Source organism: Cavia porcellus, unplaced genomic scaffold (genome assembly GCF_034190915.1).
Source record: "Cavia porcellus strain 051 isolate PalLab524CR breed Dunkin Hartley unplaced genomic scaffold, mCavPor4.1 scaffold_2, whole genome shotgun sequence".
In the NCBI taxonomy this organism is placed as follows: domain Eukaryota; kingdom Metazoa; phylum Chordata; class Mammalia; order Rodentia; family Caviidae; genus Cavia; species Cavia porcellus.
In genome coordinates, this window is record NW_026947485.1 from 137,562,130 (window position 1) to 137,585,279 (window position 23,150).

Genomic DNA, 23,150 nt, shown 5'->3' on the forward strand with positions numbered 1-23,150 from the left:
TAGTCTTTGGATTATTAAGATATATTTAATTTCAGTGGAACATGGTGGCACATGTCTGTAATCCCACCACTTGGGGACTGAGGCAAAAGAACACTGAGTTCAAGGCTGGCCTGGACTACAAAGTGAGTTCAAGGCCAGCCTGAACTGCATAGAGAAACGCTATCTCAAGACCCCTCCCCCCCCAAAAAAAATTTAAAATAAAATAGGCTTCAGATTGTTAGGATATATTTAATTTTAAAGTATAGGCTAATGATTAAACCCCCGGCTTCATGCATGTGAAGCAAGTATTCTATCACTGAGCTGTATCCTCCTCCCCACTTGTTTGTTTTCGAGACAGGATCCTGCTAAATTACCAAGTGTGTTAATCTGCTATCATCAGTGGGACACAATACCCAGCAGGAGAGAGTGTTAATTTGAATCAACACCAGTGCAGAAACATCATGGCAGAAGGGTGTGGTAGAGTGAAGACATTTTAGTTAATTGGCAGCCATGAAGCAGAGCAGGGGAACAGTGCCAGAGGCCATACAAAATCATGCCTGCCTGTCCCACACCCAGAAATGTGCTCCATTGGTCAGCTAGACATTCTTAATCCAATCAAGTTACTGTGTCGTGATTTGACAGTCATGCCCAGGCTGACATTGAACTTATTTTCCTCTTGCTGCAGCTTTTCAAGTAGGATTACAGGCATGTGCCATGCTTCACTATTAGATTATTTTACTAACTAGGTAGTTTCACAAAGATTAGGTTGTTATTTACTGGACTTGTGCATATTGAGATACTTACCTATTCAATTATTTTTCTGTGACCGTCTCCCGTCTCCTTTATGTAATTACTGGCACTGCCTTTTGATAGTTTCTCCATTTGGCTTTCAGGATACCTCCTCAGTTGAAAGGGAGATAGGAAATATTTTTTAATATAGTTTGAGGACTTTATTTCAGATGGTTCTGAACATTGTAAAATGAAATGCTTCATTTGCAGAAGGTGAGGAGACAGGAATAGGGTTTGTAGTTTGAAGAAACAGGGAAAGTTTTACAGGAGCCTCTATAGAAAGAAATCAGATAGACCATGCAGACACTCAATTAGCAGACACTCAAGCACCAGCAGAGGTGTGGCTGAAGTTTGGTGGTATAAGTTTGCAGTGAACCAGCTAGCAAGGTATACCACACCTGTGACATTTTCTTACAGTATTTCTTTGCTGGAGGATAGAAAAGCTGATCATAAACTGAATCACACTGGTAAAGTAACTGATAGAATAGTTTGAAATAGTTGGCCAGGGTGCAGAGTTCATGCTAAATGGGTTGAAAATGTGGAATGAGGCCTTCAAAATGTAAACAAAGTGAAGAAGTTGTCAAAAGAGGGGGATATATTCTAGTTGGACTGGATGGATGAGTTTCAAGTGTGTAGTTCCATGGATAATTCAAGAATCTTGGGTAGTAACTAAGTGGAGTGCAGCCAAGTATAAGACTAGAAAGAGTAAGTAGTATCTACAAACTTCTTAAAAAAGGGCTAGACACTAAATATTTTAAGCTTTGCAGGCATACAGTCTCTCTTTGACTCTTGTAGCATGAAAGCAGCCAGAGAACAAATGAGCATGAGTATGATCCAGTAGAACTTTATGAGCCCTAAAATTTGAATTAGCTGTAATTTTTACATGTTATAAAATATTCTTTTAGGGCTGGGAGTTTAGCTCAGCAGCTTGAGCTAAAAAAAAAAAAATAAATAAAAGTTAAAAAAGACCTAGTTGGAGCTGCTGAGCCAGTGCCAGCCTGGTAAGTGCAAGGTCATGAGTTTGATTCCCGACACAAAAATAAATAAAAGAAAATTTTACTCCCCCCCCCCCCCCCAACTGTTCAACACATTCCCACCATCTTAAACTACCAGTGGTACCTGTATGACTATCGCATGGGACGGCTTGCACCATTGGTAGTAGAAATGGTACAGTCACACACAGAACAGTTGTGTGTACCACTGCAGGTTTAAGCCACCTGGCGGCAAGACGTACAAATCATGGCCTCATTGTGAATGTGTTGAAAATGTAAAACCATTCTTTAGTTTTTATCTTTTTTTATTTTAAAGAGAAAAATAAAATTTCAAAGCAAGAATAACAATGGTTAATATATTGTGTATTGTTATCTTTAAATTAGTTACTCAGAGTACAAGATGTCAGCATTTAATTGTCCAAACAACATTAGCACAAACCTTTTTTTCCAGTGACTTAGGAGAAGTTTTTAGAACTATCTTAGCTATCTTTTATATATGTATATATTATTTATTTCAGCATGTCACACTAGGGGACAGTTGATATTTACACATGTGGGTTTGATTTATTTCACTTACGAGTGAAATGTGATTTGTTACACTTATGGGTATGGTCTGTAGTTGTATCCATTTACCTATAAAAGCCTCAAGTTTATCCTTCTTTATGGCTGACTCCATTGTATGAAAATGCCACATCTTTTTTATTCATCAGTTGATGGGCATTTAGATTGTTTCCAAGATCTAGCTATTACAAATTATGCTGCTATAAATGGGTGCACATATATCATCCTACACTGTGTGTATGATGAAAAACTAATCTTACTATCCATACAAAAACTGGTAGTGGGCTGGTTTTGGCCAATAAACTGTAGTTTGCCAATTCTGGCTAAGAATACTATAGAAGTCAGTTTTTTAACTATAAAATGAAATATAAGCTGTTTCTCTATAATTGACTTGTAACATAATGAAACCAATTTTTTTTGTTTGTTTGTTTGGTTTTTTTTTTGGTACCAGAAATTGAACTCAGGGCTTTGTGCTTGCCAGGCAGGTACTGTGCTACTTAGCTACATTCCCGATCCAAGTAGGTCTTTTTTAACTTCTTTTTTTTTTGAGACAGGGTTTCACTATGGAGTTCAGGCTGGCCTTGAACTCACTTTGTAGTCCAGGCTGGCCTTGAATTTGTAGCAATCCTTTTGCTTCAGCCTCCTCAGTGCTGGGATTATGAGTTGTGCCTCTATGCCTGGTGGTTTTTTTTTTTTTTTTTTAAACATTTTAACCAAAGCTAGAGTCAAATTACAGAGTAGTGAATGTTTCTCAAGACAAGTTTTACAGTGGATTTGCTTATCCAGTATGAAATTAATCTTGGAACTCCAGTGATTAAATGCTTGATGAGTCTGGGTGGCTCATTGGTGTGTTGTAGTTAGAATATTCAAGGCCTTGGGTTCAATCCCCAGTACCAGTTATTTTTAAAAAGTTTGAATTGTGGGTAATTGATTTTTATTTTACAAAATTGTATTTCTAAGTATTAGTTCTAAAAAGATTTTGCTAATAAAAAATTAAAAAGTTAAAAAATATACGTATTTAGGAAAGTTTCTTCCTTCTCATTTCTGTTGATGATAATTCCTCTCCCCAAGGGTGGCATAATATAAAATTGTTAAAAAAACAAACTGCTTTTCTATACTGGACATGATCATGTATGCCTGTAATCTCATCTACTCAGGAGGTTGAGGAGGGTCTAAAGTTTGAGGCCAGTCTGGACAACTGAACAAGACCCTGTCTCAAAAGATAAAAAGGACTAGGGGTATAGCTCGGTGCTAAATACAATACTTCCTTAGTGTACATATTATCTTGGGTTCAACCCCAAGTATCACAAAAAACAAAACAAAAAATATTGTTCTGTACTAATAATTGCTCACTGAAGAGCATTGTATAGTACATACACTCTTCCACCTTGTTCTAACCTATTAACCTTGTTCTATAAATCTGTAGAATTTTTGAGTCCTAAAGTATATACATTTGTAATTTTATTTATATTATCAAATTGTTCTCCATTGAACTATCACTACTGATGCCTTAGAGTACCTATTTCACTATCACCTAACCAATAGCAAATTTTTTTATTACAATCTGGTAAGCGAAACTTATAAATTATGGTTTTAATTTCTATTGACATTTTTATAAAAATACTGAGTCTTGCCAGGGATTTAGCTCAGCAGCTCAAGTGCCTGCCTGGCACTTGCAAGGTCATGAGTTCAATCCCCAGTACTCCCCTCCCCACCCTACCCCCCCAAAATTAAAAAACCTGAGTCTTTTCTATTTTCAATTGCCCATAGACATTGTACCTTTATCTATTGGTTGATTTGGATTTTTCCTTTTTGATTTATTAAGAAAATGCTCCTTTACGAATATTTGTTTTCAGTTTGTTGTGCATTTTTGTTTTGTTTTCAATTAGCTATCTTTTGACTTCTCCAAGTTCGTTTTTGGTAGTACTCACTTTGTGATTTTTTTTTGTTTCTTTTTTGTAAGATCATCTCTCAACCCTTCCTCTGCCCGCCTCTCCCCTTCTCTTTCTTTAGAGGGAACCCTACCACCAAGCTACATCCCAGCCCTTTTTTATTTTTGAGACAAGATGGTGTTTAGTTACTCAGGGTGAGCTTGAATTTGTGATCTTTCTACCTCTCTCCTGAGTATCTGGAATTATAGGGATGGGCCAAAACGTTTGGCTTTGAGGTTAGATTTTATGTCATAATTACAAAGGCCTTCCCTATCCTGAGATTATAAACTTATTTGTTTCTTTTTAAAAATACTTTTTTTTTTTTTTTTTGGTACCAGGGATTGAACTCATGACCTCATGTTTGCCAAACAGGCACTTAACACCGCTGAGCTAAAACCCCAACCTCTAAAAATACTTCTGACAGGGCAAGATGGCACATGCCTGTAGTCCCAGCACTTGGGAAGCCGAAACTACCTAATGAGACCCTGTCTCCAACAAAGAGATAATATTCCAAAATTGCAGGGTTTATGAGTAAATTTTCCTTAAAATGTATCCACTTTAGGGCACCTTCATTGATAGTGCTCTCTAAAAGTTAGAATTATTCATGTATGGTGAGCACTGAGAAACTCCTGGAATATAGTTACCTCTTTTCCAAAGAGGAGTTCAGAAGTATTTTGGAAACTAGTAGACATCCAAGAGGAAGGAGATGGCTGTCATCTGGGAGTCACAAGGATTCCCTTGTGTGGAAAACAGTGTACATAAGAAAGAAATCTGGTGAAGCTTCCCAAACTATTCTTTCCTGTAGATAAGTCACCAGGTTGTTTGTGTGGGCTGAGAGGAAACACGGCAAGCTACAGTGTGTAAGTGGGCTCAGAAGAATATCATTTTTGGCGACTGGGAATTTAGCTCAGTGGCATAAGCGCCTGCCTGGCAAGCACGAGGTCGTGAGTTTGATCCCCAGTATATATATACTATCATTTTTGAAGCAGAGAATTCTAATAAGGAAAGATGATAATGGCAGGACCTGTCACCCAATAGAGTAGAAAGAATGAGGCTCTCTGCAATACTAAATATGATTCACATTTTGAACCAAGATAAGTTATTCTCTACGAAAAGAGATGCCAATTCCTACAGGCTGTTATAAATGAGAGACAGATGTGTTCAGCCAACCTGTAGTCTACTCCTTCCATTTCGATTGGGAACTTTCATGTGAGTGCTGGGGGCTCCATTAACAGTGGTGATGTTTTCTTTGCCAGTCTGCAAGTATACTGTTAGAGCCGTGCAGTGACCACGGTGACGTTGGTGACAGCTGTCTTGGGAGGTAAGCATTGCTCTTGTTGCTAACAAATCACTTTAAGAACTGGAACTTTTCACAGATTCTGGGGTGAAATTCTTAGATGAATCTGTCCATTATAACAATAGTTTAGGTAATATTTAAAAAAATTTTTCATGCTTTTTACTTTAATGAAAGGCATGAAGCTTATTGAGTCCACAAATACTCAGTTTCACAGCTTTAAACAGACATTAGTTATAATTTGGAAAATATTCAGAGGGGGAAAAATACAGCCTTCTTGGAGACACCTAAGACATTTTAGTTGATTTATAGAACAGATAGAAATTTATTGATATTCTGTGCATACCTACCAGTGAAGTCTTGGAACTATGGCTAACTAGCCAAAGATTACAAGGCAGACATGGTGGTCTATGACAGTAATCCCAAGTTTCAGAGAAGCTAAGGCAAGAACAGTGCAAATTCTAGCCCAGCCTGGACTCTACTTAGTGAGACCCCACCTCAAAAATAAAAACTAAAAAGGCTGGGGAATGTAGCTTAGTGCAAAAGCCCTAGGTTCAATCTCTTGTACCAAACCACCACCACCACCCCCCCAGAAAAAAAAAGATTATTATATAGGATGTTTTTCTACTTCTTTTTTTTTTTTTTTGTCTTTTTCATTTTTACCGGTACTGGGGATCGAACTCACAACTGCCTGCTTGCAAGGCAGGCACTTATGCCGCTGAGCTAAATCCCCAGCCCTGTTTTTTCTACTTCTTTGAAAAAATCTTTATGTGTTCCAGTACAATCTTAATGCAGTTAGTATTTGTTTACCTGCTTGGCCAGTTATGTTACAGGGGGAGAGATGTGTGCAGCAATGAAGTTTCAACTACATGGATACTCTCAATACACAATAATAGGGTAAACTTGTTTATGTAGCCCAGGTTGGCTTGGAACTAAATCCCCCAAGTGCTGGGATTACAGGTGTGTGCCACCAATCCCAGCCTAGGTAGAATCTTTTTGAGTACAAGCTTCCTAGAGTAACTCACTGGGTAGGATTTGGGTCTTGTTATTTTTTGCATTGTTTGAAAGACGATGTGTATCACAGACGGGTGTAGTGGTGCACGACTGTAATCCTAGCCCTTGGGAGACTGAGGCAGAAGGATTCCTGCAAGTTTGAGGCCATTCTGTACTACATAATGAGACTCTGTCTCCAAAAAAAATGTATTACAGCTTACTTAAGAAAGATGAATTGATATTTGGAAAATACATTAGTAATTGTGGACTCAGGTGTAAATATTGATAGATCTGAAATTACTAATTTGCTGATAGTCTACTGACTAATAGGATAAACTCTATTACTGCTATTGTCTGTCTTCCTAATGAGTAGGAAGCCTGTTGTCTGAGGGTAAGTAAATTCTTTGGAGCCGTGTCTCTGGAGTGTCCCATACTCTGAAGGTCCACAGATTTCCTGCTTACAGCAGATCCTTGTGCTTCCTTTCAGGAGGTAGGAATGATCCTCTTCTAGCCCAGGGAGTTTTGGAGCTATGGGCTGAAGATATAAGATAAACAACATTGACAGGCATCCCCAGAATGATGACATCTGGATTTAATAGAACAATAAGGATCCATTTAGTGAGGATTGAATCTTTTTGGAAAAACCTCTTTCTTCTTCGACTTGTGTATAGGTTAGCAAACTTATTTTTAGATCCAAAAAATTCCTTGGTCAGTGGATTGCATTTTGCATGTTTAAGACTCATGTTTCTCAATTTAGTTGACTAGGTTTTTAGTCTGCTAAGGTAGCATCTATTCATCTTATTTATTCCCAGCTCAAGCAAAAGAAAGGCCTTGAGTTTGTCAGGGAACTGTTCAGCAGCAAGAGCACAGTAATTATGTATATGAGATGACCTACCATTGGTGGATCAAGCTCTCTCTTTTGTTTCGCACTGTTATATGGCCAGTTAGAAGAGGTAGATTTATTCTAAATTACCACACCTTTCTTTGGGAACAAGAACTTTCCCACATAGCCATATTTATAACCTACTATGTAATAGCTGACACTGTAGTGACTGGTCAGATATGTAGAGATCATTTATGACAGTTTACTGAACACTTGTCTATACTAGGGCTTTACTTTTCTGGAGGAATACCTTTTTAAATATTTTAATTTTAGTAACACTTCTAAGATTTCTTAGGCACATGTAGAGCACTAAACACTTTGCATACAATGTCCAAAGATTGTATCTACAGTGTACGTTTTCAGTCTCTTCATCTTTGATTACAGTATAACCTTTCAGTAAATCAGATTTAAAATAAAAGACATAGAAAAATAAAATAAAAGATATAAGTACAACTTTTTAAAAAAAAATCTTTAAGTCTCAGTGGGGGAAATAGTGACTGGGTTAAAACTAAATATTTATTTGATAAAATCTTTTCCATTAAGCATTTGTACTTTTAGGTTGTAGATTTTAATTTTATAGAAGCTTATTTCGGAGGTGGTTTGTGTTGGGTGTGGGGAGCATTGCTTAATTTTTCTAAATCTGAAGTGATTCTGTGGATCTTTTCAGTATTGTGATTTTCAGATACAGGGCTCCAAAGAATGGGCATAAGCCCAGTTGTTTTTTCATTCCACATTTTAAATGCTGTCTTTGTTGGGGAAGAGAGTGATCTAGGAAAGAAATATGTAATAATAGTAGCTTTTTAATTTTCAATACACTAATAACTTTACTTGTATTTTTAGGAAAGAATATTTGGTATTTGACAGTGATAAATTGTTGCACTTGGGTCTGGTAAGAGCTATTTTCATTTTATGGTTCTTAAAAAAGTTAGGTTTATAAATCAGTATTGTATCTGGCCTTTAACTCTTGAATTAGATATGTTTAAAGGAGCTGTAAATATAAATACTCTAACCAACTGTTAAGAAGCAACATAATTTGTCATTTTTGGTTACAGAATTCTTGGTCATGAAAATAATTTAATGAATCTGAGATTCAACTTTGTTGCTCAATAACACATACTATAAAATTGCAGGTTTACCCAGCACTCGGGCTGAGGAAGGAGGATCATTGTGAGTTTGAGACCAACCTGGGCTATAAAGGAAGCTGAAGGCTAGCCTAAACTTCATAACTAGGCCCTGTCTCAAAAATAAAAAAAAACTTGGAAGTTAAGCCGGGTATGGTGGCACATACCTGTGATTCCAGCACTCTGAATGCTAAGGCAGGAGGATTGCTGCAAGTTTGAGCCCAACCTGGACTATATAGTGAGACCCTGTTGCCAGAAAACAAAATCAAAGCAAAAACCCTGCAGATTTATATTTAAAAATAGTTCAGATGGTGGGAGTGTGATAATTGGTTATATAAGCACAGTAAACTAATAAAAATTATACCAGGGCCAGATGTGGTGGTGCGTGCTGTAGTCCCAGCTGCTTGATATGCTGAGGCAAAAGAATTGCAAGTTTAGACCAACCTGGGCAATTTAGAATGGCCCTGTCTTAAATTAAAACAATTAAAAAATGGCTGAGCAAAGGAAACAACCAACAGAATAAAGACAACCTACAGAATGGAAAAATATTTGTCAGCCACATCAGAGGGTTGATTTCTAAATATATAAAGAACTCAAAAAAATTAGACCCCCTCAAAATAAAAGACCTAATCAAAAAAATGGGAAGCTGAAATGAATAGATACTTCTCAAAAATGGCCAACATATAAATGTTCAGCACCTCTGGGCATTAGAGAAATGCAAATTGAAACAACACTGAAATTCCATCTTACTCCAGAAAGAATGGCAGTCATCAAGAAATCAAATAATGACAAATGCTGGTGAGGCTACAGCAAAAAAACCAAAAAAACCTCTCCCATTTTGTTGGTGGGAATATAAACTAGTAATCTACCATGGAAGTCAGTATGGAAATTACTGAAGGAACTAAAAGTAGAAAACCCATTTGATGCAGCTATTTCCCTTGTAGGTGTCTTTGCAAAAGTTAAACACGTGTTACAGTAATACATACATACCCATGTTTATAGCAGCACAACTCATAATTGCTAAATCTTGGAAGCAGCCTGTATGCACATCAACAAATGATGGATAAATAAAATGTGGTATAGATACACAATGGAGTTCTGCTGTGCCACAAAGAAGAAATTAAGAGTTATTTGTAGGACATAGATGCACCTTGAGATCAATAATGTTAGGTGAAACAAATCAGAGGCATAGGCTTAAATATCATATGGTTTCTCTTACATGAGAAACTCAAAGTATAAATAAAAAGAACAAAATAAAAGACATAATAGGAAACAGGGAGATAAATCTTTTGCAAATGGAAAGGGAATCGAGATGGCAGGCAGTCTAGGGGGGACCAAGTGATGGGAAGAGGGATGTAAAAAGAATTAAGATGTGTCATGTACCTATAGCAATTACCACAGTGCATATATTCATTTTGTACTGCAAACCTTCACTAATAAAAAAAAAAAGACTAGGGGTGTAGTCTAGGAGTAGTGTGTTTGCCTATTTTGTATAAGGCTTTGGGTTCAATCTCCAGTACCATCATCACCCCAAAATCAACAAAGATATGTACAAATTGGCTTTAAGCTGGGTCTAAAAAGTTTCATGGTTGTGAAATATGTTTTTTATTTTAAAATACAGGAATCTAGTAGCAAGATACGTGACTTGAATGCCAACACTGGATCAGAAGTGCCAGGAGGTCAAAGTGTTGGTGTTCAAGGGGAAGCAGCATGTATCCAAATCCCACATTTAGATCTGAAGAATGCTTCTGATGGTGATAAATGGGAAGGTAATTTTACCACACACATCGTTTCCCTGATGCTGTTACTTATAACTGAAACTTCCCAAAGAAGTTAGAAGACTTCTGTCCTTTTTTGGACAACCATGTTTGTCTTAATCTTCCGTTCTTCTTTTCATATGAGTGAGTGAATGAGTGTTTTTACTCAGGTACACTAACAAGATTATGGGAGCAGTTATCCCATATGAACTTCAGCTTGCCTGTCTGATCCATTAGCTTTGAAAACAGATTTAGAATTAAACGTCTTACATAGGCTTTTGTTAATGGTTAAGCCAGATGCTATCTGCCAGTCTTTGAAAATCCAGTCTGCTAGGGCTTGAGAATTTTAATTGGTTTAAACAGATGGGCTTTAGTAGTATAGTACCTTTTCTTACAAATAGCAGGGAAACTTCTTTAAAAAAGTGATCTTCCAGGACACCTGTAAATAGATTGTATCATATCGTTTGTCTCTGGACTAAGCAAAAGTGTGATGGAGTGACCCTAACAAGTTTTACAAAAGAAAGAAGTTTAAATTTAACAAGCAAGCAACATTGGTAATTTGCATTTTTTTGTTTTTGTCTTTACCGGGGATTGAACTCACAACTGCCTGCTTGCAAGGCAGGCGCTTATGCCGCTGAGCTAAATCCCCAGCCCCGGGTATTTGCATTTCTCATAACTTGGCAAATGTACACTTAAGATTTTTACATTTTATTGTTCATAAAGTTTTCTTTTTTACATTAAGAGAATCTGAAAAGCCAGAGATGAATGACTTGTGTGCTTATGAGAAATTGTTTATGAGAAATTAATACATCTACAGTTCATTTTAAAATCAAGAAGAAAAAAGTGGTTAATGAAGTAGATTTTATAAAGCAGTGTTAATATTACTTGCAGAGTTTAGGTAATTAGTAATTTGGATGCTGACTGTAAAATTCTTTAAAATTTGCTATATTTTTGTAAAATTTAATGTAAAACATTGAAAAGTAAAATATTGGAAGAGACAAATTAACAACAAATTTGGAGCCAAAGTTTCTGGATCATATACCTTTCTCTAAATTAAAAATGAGATGACTCAGGAATCTTAAGTTATGTTTCTGTACCCCTGGATGTAGATCCCTGGCTTGTGGCATCAGCAAGAATTGCAGAGCTATTGTAATGGGCTTCTTTGATAAGTCTACTCACTGGTCTGAGAGCAAGAATATAGGAATATGAATGTGTTATGGTCCAGGCATAAAATGTCTCCAACCAAGTCATGTTTGTACCAATCTTTATTGCTGTCCTCTTCCTGCCTTTCTGAGGTTCAGGTATTAGCACATCCACTTGCATATTGTGTATCTTTAACTCAGACTTAGGGAGTTGTCTTTCTTTTTTTTTTCCTTTTCATTCTCCTTTATTTTTCTTCCCTTCACCTCTCCTTCCCTTCTTTCTCTTTCCTTTTCCCCTCCCTTTTTCTTCCCATCTTTGTTATCTTTTGCATTCTCTTGTTTTCTCTCCTTCCCTCACCCTTTCTTTTCTTTTCTTTTTCTCTTACTAACTTCTCCAGTTTGGCCTTAGACTTAAAATCCTCTTGCCTCAGCCTCCCAGGTAAATGGTATTACAGATGTGTACCACCATGTCAAGCTAGGAAGTTACCTTTTGTTTGCTTTGATCTGGTTATTCAAGACATTTGGAATTTATGAAAAAGCTCCTTGGGGCTAGAGGATATGTGAACATACTGGTGACAATGAAATCCAAATGACCTTTTTAGTTATTTTTTGAGGCATCATTGAAAAGGAGCAGTGGTTAACGAACATAGCAGTGGTTAACAGAACATCCCTTGGTACCATGTCAGAAAAGAGTTTGGAAGATGAAGTTGTTATGCTGATAAAGCACTTCTGTTCTTTACACATAGAAGATGCAGATAAACAGTAGTGTATCTTTGGCTGGGGGTCTGATAAGTTTTAACAATAGAGAGCAATTGTTTTCTGTTGTTTGAGGGGATTGGCAGTGTCTGTCTAGCTTCAGCTTCCTGGATGCTCCCCCAGAGTGAGCACTGGGCTTTTTTCTTTTTATTTAACCCCTATACCTTGTTGTAGGAAAAGGAGGTTACTTGTAGACTACTGATTCCAGACTTTCTTTCAATCCCTGAGCCTCCATATTATCCACCTGACTCAGAACTCATGACAAATCCTCCTGCTCGCTTTTCCAGGGCAGTGGTAGGACCCAGTGACTTTCAGAAAGGCAAGAGTGGTAGGTAGCTGAGTGACTTTCCCAGCTATGGGCCATATGTGCATAGGGCAGTAGCTGTCAGTAGACCATGTTGTTCCCTCCAACTTTGTCATCAATATGAACGTTGATATTCCATAATGAAGTGTCAGCATGGTCTAAGTTCAGAAAGTCTTTTAAGAAAATAAATTACTTAACTTTGGATATTTTGGAATCAGAGATTTACGTTATTCATGAAATATTTTGGTGGAAATGGGGATTGAATCCAGGACCTTCACACTGAGCTACATCCCCAGCTCTTTTTTTTTTTTAAACTTTGAGAACCATTCAGTAGCTAAGTTCATCAGGCTGGGATTGAAAACTCAGTCCTCCTGCCTCAGCCTTGCAATGTGCTGGGATTTCAGGTGTGCACCACCATGCCAGGCTGAGAAACATTTTGTTTGACATGATGCCTAGTAGTAGGGATGACTCTGAATTAAGGAGCACCTTACTATTGCCTGGTATGTATTGTTTTTTTACTTTCTTCAAAGGGTGAGTGGCAGAACATAGTTACCAAGTAGTAGCACATGACTACCACCAGTGCAAATTTGTAACTGCTGTTCAAAATGTCTTGGTAGTAGAAGTAGAAGCCATCTTTTCTTCAGATTCTCTCCTGTAAACTGTGTAGTATCTTTTGAGAGTCCGAATATCAGTGAGCTTTTTTTCTGTTAGATGTTACACTTAAAAGCTTTAAGTAGAATGTCATTAAGAGTTTCGTTTCTCTACTCTTATGTTTGAGTTTTAATAAAACAGTACTGTTTTCTTTTTTCTTGCTTGTCTTGCTGAAACGGAAATGTATCTTTGTGTTAAACTTCGGTTTAATTTCCTTAAATAAAGTTTTAGAGCAGAATGTCTAACTGGTTTTAGGGAAATGTTTTTGGTATCTTTGGCTTTGTGTTATGTGTATGGTTTGTTCTGACTGTGCTGTGTGTTCACTTTAGTATTTTTTGCCATTTTTTTCCATTTTATTAGCGTCATGCCCTATCACTTTTCCCCTCATTGATTTCAAAACAATGCATCTGCAGAGAGATGGGGAGGGTAAGTATGGTTCACCATAGTTTAGTTTTCTTATTTTTTATGGTTCACTTTGTTTATTAGCCCTTCTCCTGCTGTCCCCAAATTGTAGGAAAACTTTGGGTTGAAAATGATACCCAGAAAAAAGAATTCTTGTTATTTCTTTCATTTCTTAAAACAGGAGGTTTATTGTAAATGTTCATTACTGATTATTTATTTGCTGGGACGCAGGTACAAGGGTTGCTTTGAAATCACTTTATTGCTGGGTTTACAGTGGGGTTGCACGCTTTGTACCTAATTTTTAGTTATCAGATTAACTTCAAAAACAAACTAAATTTTGTCCTTACTGTTGAAGAAGGTAATGCTTTAAGTTACTAATGCATAAAAACTACTAAAGCAGCAGTGTTAACTATTGTGTGAAAAAGAAAAAAATCACTTTGGAATTTTGACACTGTCAAGCCATCTTTTCATTTTTGCTATTGTTAATAGCAATAGCATCAAAGCTTTAAATTTTAATTCTAAATAAACTAAGGTATAGATAGGAAAGTTTTTTGGTTTTCTTTTGTTTTTTCCCTTCCTTCCTTGTACTCCAGTTATACTTAATCATGTATTTGGAGTATATTTGTGGATTGTGTGTATGATCTGTATATGTTGTGTATGTAATCAAATCTTTCTTGTGCAATGACATCATTTACATTAGCGTGGTTTCATTTGAAAGCTGACTTCGGTGAATAAATGTGCTTAAGACTAGGGCTGTTAAGGTTTGTGTCAATTATATTGCTGTATTATTAAAATAAGTATTGCACATGAGAATCTTGTATCTGAAGATAAACCACCAATTTAATGTGAGAGGCAAGTCCTAACAGGGAGTTGTTAGATCCTCCTTTTGAAATGCTGGAATTTTTCTGGAGTCAGGGAGCTCCTTTTTTTTTCTGTGTAGCATGGGCAGGAGCATCCACATTTAACTAGAGCCACTTAATAGTGAAGGAAAATTTATTCACTTGGAAGCATTTGACTTCACAGTTAAATTACTAAGGACTGTAGAGTGTTCACTTTTTCTAAATAAACACTTCTACTTGAAAAGTAGTTTTCCTGTAGAGAACCCTAACACAGATGGAAAAAGAAAGACGGAAAGAAAGAAACTTTTCTATGTAACATTTTTAGACTATTAAGTTAGAATTAGGTTAAGTGGCATCTTTAGAATTAAATTTTAATGAGCTTGACAGTGTCTTTTTGTGCTTTGCCACTGGATTCAGAAATTTGAAGTTATAGCTCCTTATATGAAAATAGAACTCTGGCTAAGAAAAGAAGCTTGGATAATTTTAAATTATTGTAAGCATTATGACGATTATGAAGATCCAGTGTATTTTTTTGCCTATCAAAAAATATGTGACAAATACATGAACTACTGCATTATGATAGGATTTAAAGAACATATGGCTGATATTTTGTGACCTTTTTTCCATGTAGGATTAAGAGACCCATCGTACTATTCTGTGTGTTTGTTTACAGAGCCATTTCCTGCATTTAAGTCTTGGCAGGAAGACTCTGAGTCTGGAGAAGCTCAGCTGTCTCCACAAGCTGGAAGAATGAATCATCATCCCCTGGAAGAGGACTGTCCTCCAGTATTATCACATCGCAGTTTAGATTTTGGGCAAAGCCAGCGTTTCCTACATGATCCAGAAACACTGAATTCCTCATCTAAAGCACTTTCTTATGCTAGGTATATGACTTTTATGACCTTATCAAGAGATAACTCCTGGGGCTGGGGATTTAGCTCAGCCGCATAAGTGCCTGCCTTGCAAGCAGGCAGTCATGAGTTCGATCCCGGGTACCGGTAAAAACGAAAAAGACAAAAAAAAAAAAAAAAAAGAGAGAGAGAGATAACTCCTATTATTATCCAGGTCTTAAAATTAGTTCTGATTTTTCTATGCAGTTTAAACATAAGTAGTGTTAATTTTGTAGTCTATAGCAACATAATTTTTTTTTTTACTTCAGTCTTACAGCCTTAACTTCACTTTCAAGGTACTATAGTTAACTGGTGATAGTGTTCTATTGGGACAGTGAGAGACATGTTTTTCCTTCTTTTGAGACAGCGTCTCGCTATGTACTTTAGGGTAGCCTTGAACTCACTATATAGGCTGGGCTGGCCTTGAACTCATGATAATCCTCCTGCCTCAGCCTCCCAAGTACTGAGATTGCAAGTATGCACCATCATGCCTGGCTAAGAGATATGTTATTGATGCTTTAAAATTTAATACATATTGTTGGCCTGTTATTTTAATTCAGGATTCGAAGATCATCCTTTAGTACTAAAGATGAAAAAAGAGAAGACAGAACACCTTATCAGCTGGTCAAGAAACTTCAGAAAAGAATTAGACAATTTGAGGAGCAGTTTGAAAGGGAAAAGAATAGCAAGGTAAATTTGTAACTTTGCCCAAATTAATCTAAATCTAATAGTAGAACTAGGAGGGAGGTCTTCAGAGAATGTTAGTTGAGCTCTTTCTTTAAGACAATAACAAATCTGAGAGGCCTGGAGAAGGAATGATCCTATAGATCTAAGAGCAAGTACCTTCTTAGCCCTTGATTTCTAGACCAGTGTTCTTGTCTTTGGAACATTGACAAAATAGCTGTTAAGAGGCCAGGGATTTAGCTCAGTGGCATAAGTGCCTGGCAAATGTGAGGTTGTGAGTTTGAGCCCTGGTACCAAAAAAATAAAAAAGCTGTTAGATTTTTAAAGCAAATTCTGTACATTAACAAATCCTATTATTGCTATTTCTCTACTGTACCAAAGATCACAAATACCAAGGAGAATAGGGAAGGAGCAAGAGAAAGGAATATAAGAGAGAAAGAGTATGCATTTACTTCGAATATGTGAGGTACAGAAAGTGCTGTACTTGAAGACAAAAGACCCGTGTTTAAATTTGCTAGTTTTCTGACCTACCTCAGAGAGCTTTTCCTTAATATTCTGCCTATTTAAAACAAGGTTTGAATACAATCTATACTTTGAGAATAAAGTACTATCAAGGCATAACATAACCACTGCTTACCCCAAAAATGTCATTGATTTTGCTCCATGTTTAGCCTTCCTACAGTGATATTGCAGCCAACCCAAAGGTGTTAAAATGGATGACAGAGCTTACCAAACTGCGGAAGCAAATCAAAGGTATAAAAAAGTGCCATTTTGTAATGTATTTTTGTTTCTAAAATGTTCTTTTTGTAATGTATGAGAGTTACAGTTACGATTTTTGATAACTAAGAAAAATTAGTTGGGCCAGGGATGTAGCTTAGTGGCATAGTGCCTGCCTGGCAAGCATGAGGTTGTGAGTTCAATTCTAGGTACAAAAAAAAAAATTATTAATAGAGTTTTATTGACTCACAAATTGTTGCAGGTTTTGTTTTATTCTACTTTTTGCTACTGATTTTAAATCCTGGGTATTTTGGACAAAAATAAAAAGTTTCCTTTTGACTGAGCATGGTGCACATGCCTATAATCGCAGCACTTGGGGCTGAGGCAGTCCAAAGACAGCCTGAACTCCATAGTGAGACCGTCTTAAAAAGCCAACAAAAAAATTTCCTTTTGCTCTTTTACTAGTTAAGGACTACCCTGCATACTAAGAATGGGGAATTTATAGTACTAAACTTTTTTCAGATATACTTTTTTTTTTCTTCTGTCTGTCTGTCTTTTTGGGACAGGTTTTACTATGTAGTTCAGGCTGGCCTTGACCTCTTTGTAGCCCAGGGTAGCCTTGAACTCGCAGCAATCCTCCTGCCTCAGCCTCCTGAGTGCTAGAATTACAGGCTTGTGCCACCACACCCAGTAGTTTTTATTTAGCTATTTTGAAATGTGCCCTGGATCATCTGTATTCCTAGGTAAACTGATACTATATAGGTTGACTGAAATATACTCCAGATACTAAGTAATTTTGGTTTGGAGTAGATATTTCATTAGCATTTTCGATGAGTAGTTTATCCGAGGCTAAGGTTATGTAGTCAGATCTGAGAGCACAGCACAGTGTAGGATACCCAGATAGCATGTAGCACATGTAAAGCCCTGTGCCTGGTATGGGGTGGGGTTGGGATGAGGAGAAAATCATAGTGAATTGTCTGTTGTTACAAAACTAAATTTTAACTCTTGAATCAGAAACTAGATATTGAACTTCTGGATGTCAGCTCAGTGCCCAATGGAGTAGTTTCTAAAGTGCATTTTTGAGGATATGTAGTGAATATGTTCTTAGACAATTATTAATTTAATAGTCATGTGGCAGGCATACATTTATAATCTGGATCACCACTTGGTTTATTCATTTGAATTTATTATATAGAACTTTTAATATCTCTTCAGTGTCACGTACTCAAATATTCCATTATAAAATTTGCATTCTTGAGATCAAGAGAATTTCTTTTAATTTAAGATTTTTCTTTTCTTTTTCTTTTTTGGTACCTGGGATTGAACTCATGACCTCATGCTTGCAGGGCAGGTGCTTATGCTACTGAGCTAAATCTCCTGCCCCTCTTTTAGATTATTTTCCCCTACAATTTTGTTAAGCATTTCCTTGTTTAAATGTATTTCCAGCATTAAGTTATTGACTAACATTATCCTTATGATTTCCCAGTTTTCTTCCACTGTTACTGTCCTAGTTGAGGATTTTCTTTCTCCCTCATTCTCTCCCTTTGTTCTTTTTTTTCACATGTTTTGCGACAGGGTCTTGTTATGCAGTTCAGGCCAGTCTTAAACTCACTGTGTAGCCAGGCTGGACTTGAAATCATTACTCAGCCCTCTTCCTCAGCCTCCCAAGTGCTAGGATCACCGCAAGCATGCACCACCACGCACATCTTAAATTATCTCCTAAAGAATTGTGTTACTCTCTTATGAAAGGCTTTCAGTGAGCTTTCCAGTTTCCAAACTTTCTTTTTCCATGGTAGCACAGTTTTATTAAAAGTAGGAATAAAACAGGCTCTGCATAGCAAGTTTGAGCCAAATAAAAGTAGGAAAAGAAGCACCCGTTGCAGTGTGAGAGCAGACCACCACACAAAAGGAAATACAGTGGCTCTAATTTCCAAGCTTTTTATTTTTTTCAAACTTTTTTTTTTAATAGAAAAAAATTTTTTTTTCTTTTTTTAAAGACAAGTTCTCACTTAGTAGTTCAGGCTGGGCTTGAACTCACTTTGTTGACCAGGATGGCCTCGAATTCGGAGATTTTCCTTTCTCAGCCTCCCTACTGTTGGGATTATGCCTGGCAGTTTTTTTTTTTTTTTAATTTTTATTTAGAATGTAGTAAAAATTCAATAGAAAAGATGAAACAAAGCCATTCAAGACAATGTAGTGACACTGGTACAGAACTTCAAAGCAGGATACTGGGATAGTAGAAATAGGTAGTATAGTATATCTTGTTATCTTCACAGTATTTGTCCAGTCAATTAGGTGTAGAGAAATCAATAACAGACCACTGTAAAACCAATTGAAGGAGAATATTGAATACAGCATAACAATCATTACAAAACATAACAGTGAAAATAACCTTTTCCTTGAAACAGAACATTAGAAGGAAATCACCCTTATTTGCTATATTGCATTCTCCCAAGAGATGCTAAGGAACTCTGTGCCCAGTTGCTGACAGGGTGGGGTAGGGACAGGAACAGCTGACTGGTTCTTCCCCTAGCCAGCACCAGGGGTACTTAACAAGAGGGCAGGCAAATCACTTTGTTGTGCAGCTGCCTAAATCCCAATATGGCTGGGTCTTGGGTGGCCGCTTCTGGTTCTTCTCCTGGCCAGCATCAGGGGAGCTTATCAGGAGGGCAGGCAAATTGCTTTCTTGTGCAGCTGCCTAAGTTCCAAATGCAGTTTCCAAACTCTTTACCAGGTTTTCAAGGCCTTGCACACCTTACCTATACTTTATAGTCTCTCATTTCCGTTCCTCAGCTATACAAAGCTTTAGGGTTTTGCATGGGCTGTTGCCTCAATTGGAGATGAATGCTTTCCCCCTAAATCAAATTACTAGATCAGCTCCTTGTTATTCTATCCTCAGCTGGAATGACACTAAAAGTCCTCATCAATTCCGTCTAGTGAAGTTACTCCCCACAGAGTATCTTTGACTCTATACTGTTATGGACAGGATGAATCTATTTATTTAATTGTTTAGGTTTATTGGTATACATAATGATCACATTCATCATAGGGAGAATGAATCTTTATAGCATTTGGTATTATTTGAAATTATTTCATTTTTTTTTATCTGATTGTTTGATTGTTGATTTTCCTGCCCTGAATATATGCTGCATGACAACAGGACAGATGTATTGTTTATGGCTGTATCTCCAGTGCTCATCAGTGCCTTCCTTTGTAGGTATTCTGTGATTACTGATGGAATAGAATGGCTCTCTTGTTGCATATATAATTTAAATGATTTATGTGACTTTAAAATATCTGAGCCTATGATATTGTTAATATATACTTGCTAAAACTGTTATTATTAATCAGTCTTCTTTTTTTCTGAAATCTAGACGCAAAACCCAAAAGCTCTGATGGAGAGTTTGTACCTCAGGCCCGTCCACGGAGTAACACTCTTCCAAAAAGTTTTGGCTCTTCTCTAGACCATGAAGGTGAAGCAAGTGAGGAAGAACCCAGAGCCGTTCAGAAGGAGAAAAAACCATCTAAAGAAGCAACCCTTGAATTTATTCTGAAAAAACTGAAGGAAAAACGTGTTGAGAGATGTCTTCCAGAAGATATCAAGGTAATGTTGGACTAAGACTTTTGTCTAGGTAAACTTTTAGAATCCCTGACAACAAATAGTAACTGTAGTAGGATAGAGACAAATTCGCAGATGCAGAAATAAGCCTTTTTTCAACACACTGGAAATACATACCAAATCTTTCTGGCATTGATTCATAGTGAAACAAAACCTAGGGTCCTGACTGGTTCTTTTACATAGGAGGCAGTTGGCAAGATGAGCATGTCAAGAGTTTGAAACTGCTAAATTTTAAATCTGGTAGTTATATGTATTGAGTGCTTAGCTTATGCCAGATATTGACAGGTTACATTATATATATTCTGCAACTCAGTCTTTCAACAACCCTACGATGTGCATAGATATGATTGTGTCTATTAAAAAACACTAACTGTTGTTAAGTAGAGTTCTATTTTTGTTTGGATTTTTTATTTTCTTGGTGGTGCTGAGAATTAAACATAGGGCTTGTTGGCTTCATGCAACTAGGTAAGTGCCATCCTACAATAAGCACTATCCACAGGACAATGAATCAAGTTATTTGAAGAACTATTACTCAGTAAAGCCTGTGCCTAAGACATTGCCAGTCAAAGCACTTGGCAATCCAAATCATGATTTACTGAGGAAGTGGGGAGGTAAACAGTTTCAGATGAACTTCTATTTAGGCAGTGGTGAGTTGGCCCACTATATATAAAGTGATATTTGTTACAAGAAGATACTGTCCAGTGAATTTTTTTTAAATCTCTAATTTCATTCTGGTGAGAGATGAGAGAGTATCAATCCTAAAAACAAGTACAATTTTGACACAGCTGAAAGGTATTCTGTGGAACGTTGGTTCATTGAGGTGGTAGTAGGTGATCACGTTGGCATAAAGGAAAAGGATCTGTGGGCAAATAAATTTGAAAGTTTTGTCTATTGCATCATTTATAATTCTGAGAGAGATGATACATATATTGCTGTATAAAGAATATACCTACACAGATGAAACCAGGTCATGGAGAAGTCTAAAGTCACAAGTTGACATTACTAAGCTTTCATTGTTGAGCTTTTTCTCAGATCTTTCCATTCGATTGCCATAGAATTTCCTTAATAGCTTAGGAGACGTATTGGGTTATAACTTGTGCATATCTGTGGAGTATGTGTGTACAGACTGAAACATTTAAGTAAAATAACAGAGTTATATGTGCTTACTGTGTGTTGGGTGGTAGTCATGGATGGATATATATATATGAAAACTTAGTCATCATTCAAACCATTTGAGGTGGAATAAAGTAATTCCCATAGGGTTATTGAACATGAGGAAGTTAAGTAACTTACCCAAGCCAGTATTCCTACCTTACTCAAATAAAATACAAATCAAGCCATCAAAGGGGGTTGGCACCTACATATTAGATGACCAAATTCTGGGCTGGGGGTTTAGTTCTGTGGCACAAGCTCCTGCTTGACAAGTGGGAGGTCATGAGTTTGATCCCCAGTACCAAAAAAAAAAAAAAGACCAAATTCCGTAGGAGACTGAAAAATATTGCCTGCAAATCCATAAAGAATGCATTTTTAGTCTTAGAGGTGGTAGTGGTCTATAGTTACACTAAAGGAGGAGAAGAAGAATAATGATGTCAGTTTTCCCCCCCTAATTCTAGAAAATGACGAAAGATCATTTGATGGAAGAGAAAACTTCTCTCCAGAAAAGTCTTCTTTATTATGAGAGTCAACATGGAAGGCCGGTAATGTTTGTTTTGCTAAAAAGATTTGATTTTCTGTCTTAAAAAGAGCATCAACCACTTTTATGGCCTGTATTCTTCAGAGCTATTTTGTACATTGTTTCCTACATTTGAGAGATTACCTACTTATTATATGTAAACTTTTAAATTGGGGGGTCATATTACTTAATGTTAGATTTCTGATGACTAGGTGACTTCCCTTTTTCTTTGGCTTCAGGTGACAAGGGAAGAAAGGCACATTGTTAAACCTCTCTATGATAGATACAGGCTTGTAAAACAGATGCTGACAAGAGCTAGCATCACTCCTATCCTTGTAAGTAAAATAAGCAATGTTTCTCTAGTTCATTTTATCAAGATATAGTTGGTCCCAGCCCCCCAAAAATATTTTGGTGGCATATTGGAGAAATACTTAGCCAAGATAGAAAGAATGGTATTGGCAAGTTGAGGCTGATTTCAAAAGAACAAGGGCACAATAAGAACAGGGCATAGTAATCCCAGTACTTGGGAGGCTGAGGAAGGAGAATCAATAGGAGTTCAAGGCCAATTTGGGCTACAGTTTGAGTTCAAGGCAAGTCTGAACGGCGTAGTGAAACCCTGACTCAGAAGTCCAGAAAAGAAGGAAAGAAAGAAATTAAGAACTGCCTACAATTATATTCAGATACTTTGGTAAGCATTTTTATATATGTTTGTATGATGACATCCTGACAAGTAAAAGCACAAGAGATAGAATATGATGGTCTCTTTTCTCAGGGGATTAAATTATGGTACAGGTGGTAATTATGCTCAAGTGGCCTACTCTATAAGTGATAGAAGTAGAATGAAAAGTTTATATTTCACATTTTTTGCCTAGTTTGTTTCCATTTCAGTTCCATCTCTTTTGAGAATACCACAGTTACGTGATGGCAAATCATGATTGTGATCATCCAGTTGCATTTGGATTTCTCAGAACACCTTTTTTAGTGGGACAAAATCTATTAAAATAACTTTTAAAATAAAAATTTTTTTTATTATTATCACTACTATTTTTGGTACTGGGAGTTAAACTCGGCACCTTTCGCTTTCCAAGTAGGTGCTTATGCCACTGAGTCATATCTTTGGCCCTAGTTTTTGTTTTTATTTCATTCATTTTCTTGAGATGGGGTTTCATTATGT

At 36.8% G+C, this 23,150-nt stretch overlaps 2 protein-coding genes across 13 annotated transcripts in view; one reads left to right on the plus strand and one right to left on the minus strand.

Annotated features, from left to right (window-relative positions):
- The window catches only part of Fam13b (family with sequence similarity 13 member B), an 82,310-nt gene that overhangs the window by 51,486 nt on the left and 7,674 nt on the right, over nucleotides 1-23,150 (plus strand). For 4 of the 12 annotated variants that reach the window (XM_063245445.1, XM_005008007.4, XM_063245444.1 and 1 more), the window contains 10 exons: nucleotides 5,509-5,573; nucleotides 8,263-8,311; nucleotides 10,165-10,312; nucleotides 13,514-13,579; nucleotides 15,068-15,278; nucleotides 15,845-15,974; nucleotides 16,640-16,721; nucleotides 20,060-20,289; nucleotides 21,918-22,001; nucleotides 22,216-22,311. In XM_063245445.1, coding sequence (XP_063101515.1) covers nucleotides 5,509-5,573; nucleotides 8,263-8,311; nucleotides 10,165-10,312; nucleotides 13,514-13,579; nucleotides 15,068-15,278; nucleotides 15,845-15,974; nucleotides 16,640-16,721; nucleotides 20,060-20,289; nucleotides 21,918-22,001; nucleotides 22,216-22,311 — 1,161 coding nt within the window. The remainder of the gene's footprint in view (nucleotides 1-5,508; nucleotides 5,574-8,262; nucleotides 8,312-10,164; nucleotides 10,313-13,513; nucleotides 13,580-15,067; nucleotides 15,279-15,844; nucleotides 15,975-16,639; nucleotides 16,722-20,059; nucleotides 20,290-21,917; nucleotides 22,002-22,215; nucleotides 22,312-23,150) is intronic. The other 8 variants (XM_063245438.1, XM_013143473.3, XM_063245439.1 and 5 more) reach the window with 8 other exon arrangements.
- Pkd2l2 (polycystin 2 like 2, transient receptor potential cation channel) overlaps nucleotides 18,567-23,150 on the minus strand; it is a 56,740-nt gene continuing 52,156 nt past the window's right edge. The window contains exon 15 of the mRNA XM_023561615.2: nucleotides 18,567-19,005. The gene's annotated coding sequence lies outside the window, so the exon portion shown is untranslated. The remainder of the gene's footprint in view (nucleotides 19,006-23,150) is intronic.